A 6,128-nucleotide genomic window follows, 5' to 3' on the forward strand; every position below is an offset into this window, starting at 1 on the left:
ACTGAGGATATAAGGTGCAGAGTAAAAGTTGTAAGGGATGTATTCTTTGATAATCAATTAGTAGAGATGTTGTCTATTAAACGGAGATGTAGGTCGATAGTAATTATGACATCTGCTCTAAATAGTACCCTACTTATGCTCTGACGTTAATAATGTTGAGGTGTTTTTTTTAATGCCTTTTGTGTTTGATTGTCTTGATTCCACTGTCAAATTCACCACTTTTTTAGGTTTATCTCAAAATGTTGGAAACTCATGCTTTGCCCATAAATATAGCATTTGCAAACCATGATTTACAAACGCTACAAAGAATCCTTGCATTTGTTTTTTTGGGGGAGGATTAATTCCTGTCTCTTTTTTTCTCTCTAGGCCACTTGCAAGGGCATGTTTTTTACAGAACATCATCTCTTATAGAAGACTTAACTCAAGTCTGATCCCAACTTGACCACCACTGGTTATGAAAACCTGCATCCTCACAGTAAATCGGTAAGTTCCTTAACAAATACTAAAATATATTCAGACCTTTGTTTTCATCTGTTATGGCATTGAGAGTAAGCAATTAATGACTGCTCTTTAGCTATCGGTTCATAGCTTATGTCCTTTCTGTTTCCCTTTTTAGGCAGGAGGCAAGATGTTTGTGGAGTTCGTTGTCCGATGGGGGGCATGGAGCATCTTGCTCCAGTGTGGATTATTGGGCGTGTCAGCAGGGGACTTCCCCTGGCCCTGCCCTCCCAGGTGTGTGTGTCGGCTTGAGACTTTAGAAGTGAACTGCTCTGGCAAACAGCTGACTTCTGTGTCTGAGGGCTTCGCTAGTGGCGCCCAGCACATTAACTTATCTCGTAACAAACTGAAGATGCTGGGTCGTCGCCAGTTCTTTGGCATGACCCAGCTAGAGGATCTGGACATTAGTGACAATGTCATCTCCATGATTGAGGTGGATGCTTTCCAGGGTCTGCAGAACCTCAAGACCCTGTGCATTAGGAGCAACCGCCTTAAGATCATCCCTGTGGGGGTCTTCTCTGGCCTGCCCAGCCTGCGCTTCCTGGACCTGAGTGAGAACGAGATCCTGGTCTTTCTAGACTACACCTTCCGTGAGTTGGTGAGCCTGCAGCAGCTGGAGGCTGGGGAGAATGACCTGGTGTTCATCTCCCAGCGGGCCTTTACTGGCCTGCAGAACCTGCAGGAGCTCAATCTGGACCGCAGCAACCTGACCTCCATCCCGACTGAGGCACTGTCCCAGCTCCAGAGCCTGACTCGGCTGCGCATGATCCGCCTCACCATCTCGGCGCTGCCCAACAATGCCTTCCGCCGCCTGCACCGGCTACGCAGCCTCATCATCTCCCACTGGCCCTCGCTGGACACCCTGGCCAGCAACAGCCTGATTGGCCTCAACCTCACCTCGCTGGTCATCAGCAGCTGCAATCTCAGTGCTGTCCCATACCAGGCGCTGCGCCACCTGGTCTACCTGGGCTACCTGGACCTGTCCTACAACCCCATCACAGCCATCCAGGGTAACCTGCTGGGGGACCTGTTGCGGCTGCAGGAACTGCACCTGGCTGGGGGCAGCCTGCTCCGCATCGAACCAGGGGCCTTCAGGGGGCTGGCTTACTTCCGTCTGCTCAATGTGACATCCAACCAGCTCAGCACGCTGGAGGAGAGTGCCTTCCACTCGGTGGGGAACCTGCAGGTCCTGCGGCTGGATGGGAACCCCCTGGCCTGCGACTGCCGGCTGCTCTGGGTGGTCCGCCGGCGACAGCGCCTGAACTTTGATGGCCGCCAACCCACCTGCTCCACCCCGGACATGGTGCGAGAGCGGGAATTCCGGGACTTCTCGGAGAAAGAGCTCCCGAGACTGTTCACCTGCCGGCAGGCCCGCATTGTGGACCGCAGGTCCCAGGAGGTCAGGGTGGAGGAGGGCACTACGGTGCTCTTCTCCTGCAAGGCGGACGGTGACCCAGTGCCCTCCTTTACCTGGTTGTCGGCCCAGCGGATTCCGCTCTCCACTACGGGGCGCATCAGGGTGTTGTCCAATGGGACTCTTGAGGTACGCTACGCCCAGGTTCAGGACAGCGGCACATACCAGTGCACGGCGGGCAACGCAGCTGGCAACGACAGCCTGTACGTCAGCCTCTATGTGAAGGGTTTCCCACGTAACCGCACCATGCCCTTTTTCACCGATGAGGGCTGGATAGAGTCCTCAAACGCCCCTACTGCCAACTCCTCCACCCAGGTGGCCAACCAGTACCCGTTTGATGCCAAGACACTGATCATCGCCACCACCATGGGCTTCCTGTCCTTCCTCAGCTCGGTGGCTATCTGCTTCGTCTTCATGTTCTTCTGGAGCCAGAGCAAGGGGCAAATCAAACACACAGCCACCATCGACTATGTGCCCCGTCCCTCAATGGGGGTAGGAGGAGGAGGAGGAGGAGGAGGGGGTGGAGGGGATGCTGGCAAGTTCACCATGAAGCTTATCTAAGGTTATTTGGAAGAGGACTTGGGACACATTGACTGTGTCACCCCCTGAGGGTGAAGGCTCTACAGGGACACAGGGCCACGGTCTGCCTTCAGAAAGCTAGATCCTCAGTGCAACCTTAACATATGGAAATTATACATAACTGATGACATATCATCCAAAATATCTTGGAGAAGAAAATAATGAACAGTGGTTGTTTATTTAATCGCTGTTGTCAATAAAAAAAAAATGTTTTGTCATTTTCTTTATTCAAGTATTTATTCAACATTACAATTACAGTACTACAGATCTAATTCGATGTTGCAACATGATGATATTACATATCATACATTTTCATGTGTATAAGGAATGCTCTTAAAGTGTCAAGGTTCATTTCATTCATATCAGGTGTGCTTGGTCGATCTGATATACAGATATATAGTAAGTGTGGATATCGTGTCAACTTGCCAATACAGGTCAACCAAGCATTGCCCTCTGACCTGAGGATAACTATTTATGCTTATCCACAGAGGATCCATTCAGAGACTGCATACTCACCATTTGCTGAAGGCTCTATGAAACTATAATAATATGCAAACACATGACTGTAGTTATGTAGTTATAATAGATGTATAGAATATTGTACTAGGCTATAGTCAAATACTGTAGATATAGCAGTTTCACTGTACAGTATCATTTAATGGCTCTCTTTTTGACTAGCCTCTAGTTAATAAACATTCATGTTATTTTGGGGACAGGTGTATTATTTAGTTATTATCAGAATATGACAGTGTCCAGGGGGTGATAAAATTATAATCTGTACATAAGAATGTATCCAATTCCATGTCATATTATAAAAAATATTTAAGCTTTAAATCCTATTTCCATTTTCAAATACAAATACAGAAAATGCAAGTAATTTTCTTTTTATATCAGTGGAATTTCATACTGTATAATTTGGTAAGATATTGCAATCAGCAACAATGCTACAATGATAATATAACTCTATAACATTCATGTAACTTCCCACTGTTTATTTTTCCTGAATGTTTATCGATCACAGTGTATTGAAAATATGTGCCTGAGTAATCATACTCACCATTAAAGAAAAATTGTGAACTGTTATGGTGAACAGCACCTTGTGAAATTCAATGTAAAATGTAGGTCGTGGACATTTCCATGCTAGGTTACTTTATGGCTGTATCTAGTCCTGTGGATTAGTGTCACTCAAATCTGCCACTCTTCTTTCATGTACACTTGTTGTAGGTACACACAAACCAAAATTCCAAAACAATGTAAATGATGTACACATCTAAAGTTAAGTCTGTTGTTTTGCTATCTTATTTGTATTATATAATCTTTTTGCATTTTGAAATGATTAAAAACCTCTATTTAACCTGCCCCATTGCCTTGGATTGATTCAGCAATATCCCATAGCCTTTTATGAAATGACAAAAAACTATTCAGTCTGCTACAACATATATATATCAGTGGATCTGAGTTGGGCTCTATTTTAAATGACTATACAGTACATTGTTAAAGAATTGCTATTAGAGAGACATCCGGCCCTGTATAAGACACAGCAGGTTAATCTCAACGTTTTGACTCAGTTGTCAGACCCATTTCAATCGATTAGAGCTGAGAAAACAAATATATTGGTTTCATCACCTCAGCGCAAATGCTGATGGTTATTTGATAGAGCTGTGTTTGTTTGTTACCCTTCCTTGTTTGTCTTAATTTTCTGACGAGAAAGGGGGAAATAGTAAATTAAGGTTTTGCTGTATATTGTCTCATTAGTTCAGTTGAAAGTGACAGGATGAAGGTCAACCTCAGGAGATCCACGATCCACTGACAATTTCCCGTCCAGACGGATATGAAGCCCACCAGCTCTAAGTGGATTCTGTGGAGAGCAAATCATTTGTCTCTCTCCTGCCCTTGCCCAGAATAATCCAGAAAAAATGATAATCACGTGCATGAGCAGAGATTTAAACCCCTTTGGATTACCTCTGCATGTCTCAATCTGTTATATAGGTCTGTCTGGTGGCTGCTTACCCGAGGCCTGGCCTGTCATATTATCTGTTTTAATGCAACTATTTTGTCTCATGGAATGGAATCCAAAGGTTTTAAAGTAGCGTCATAAGCCAATGCTCCCTATGGGAAGTAAATCCAAAGGCATTATTTACTTATTTGGGCTGTCAGGTGCAATGTTCACTGATATTAAAGACTGCGAGGACAGAAAATAATTATTTTTTGTAGGTATAAATCTATATAGGTTTATAACAGCCTGCCAAAGAAAGATTTACTCTCAAGTAGGTCTCATGGTTTACAGTACAGGTCTACAGTATTAATGCACCTCTACACAGAAATAACTTGTTAGGTGTGTCAGTTTAAACAGGGTTAACACCTTTAATGAACCCACAGTGCGGTTTTTTCGTTACCTATAGTTGATTGAATTGGGGCCCTTGTGTCTGTATTCCAGGTGAGAAAATAACGATGATGCTTTTTGCGTTCGCCTTATCTGGCCTGATGCTGGCCACTGAGTGGTGCTAAAACCCCATGGTTAGAGATTCTCAAGTCTCATCCATTACACTTACCAATCATATTTTAATTTGTATTAATTATAGAAAGGTGCTGGGTCACTGTTTCTTGGGAAATAATTTTGTGGAACTCTTACTGATTGGATTTTATAAGAAGGGAAATAAAATGTAGTTATAGGTGACAATGACTAATAAATATAGACGATGGGTAGAATTATGGGATACAGATACAGCTGCAGCCTATATCTACAATAATAGCTGCAGCCTATATCTACAATAACACAGATGTCAAATGATCTCTGTATTATGTAAATATCGTATTTTGCTAAAAGTGTCTAAATATCTATCAAGTGCTCTTCTTTAGTGTCTCAGATGCTATCCACCATGGCATACACTGACTCTACCATTAAGATGAAACCATCCATTAAGCTATTTTTCCTGCCATGGGCATTGATGCATCTTCTGACATTCAAGTCAATTAACCCTCCTTGGTTGCACACACAGCAGAACTGCTTTGCTGATTCATCGCTATCTCGGTGTACAAGTGACTATTGACAGGTATTGATTGGGCAATTTTACAATAACCCATCTCTACCATTATTGGCTTCTTGATGTGGACCTAAAATGTGTTAACACTACTGCCTGATTAAAACAAAATGGCTGGAACATGTTTTCCAGTTGCTCATGTTAGGTCTAAATAAAATAGTGTTCAAGGAAAAAAAGCCTACACATTACAGGGGCATATTGTACATGTAAATCATTGGATAGGATTAGTCTTTCAACACATTGCATAGAGCATAAAGAGCAACAGGTATCAAATTACGCGTTTATGGTGGACTTACTCTGAAAGTGACCATGGTGCGCTTCCATACATCACGAAAGCCTACATTTCTTTTTCGCGCCCCATTCCTCACACCCCCGTTCTTTTTGTTTTTGAGGTGGAGCCTGATACCCCGATTCTTCAGTGGACTGTCGTCAAGACAGACCTGCACGGGTTGCATGATTGAGGGCAATAGTCAGTCGCATAGATCAAGACATTATACCAAATACGAAAGCCGATTGATTGCCTATAGCGGAAATAATATATTAAGAACGCATTCGATTATTAAATCCTTGGAAATCGGGCACCTTGAGGACGTGGA

The 6,128-nt window shown here is 43.7% G+C and overlaps 1 protein-coding gene across 1 annotated transcript; it reads left to right on the top strand.

The window, feature by feature from the left end:
* Positions 1–628: 628 nt before the first annotated feature.
* Positions 629–2,473, top strand: LOC311139701 (leucine-rich repeat and immunoglobulin-like domain-containing nogo receptor-interacting protein 1; the record flags this gene model as incomplete). The annotated part of the gene is made up of 1 exon (XM_084174620.1): positions 629–2,473. The coding sequence occupies one exon, from the start codon at positions 629–631 to the stop codon at positions 2,471–2,473; it is 1,845 nt and encodes a 614-aa protein (XP_084030746.1).
* Between the last annotated feature and the right edge of the window lie 3,655 nt (positions 2,474–6,128).

This window comes from Coregonus lavaretus, assembly GCF_964263955.1.
Source record: "Coregonus lavaretus genome assembly, chromosome: 13".
NCBI lineage: Eukaryota > Metazoa > Chordata > Actinopteri > Salmoniformes > Salmonidae > Coregonus > Coregonus lavaretus.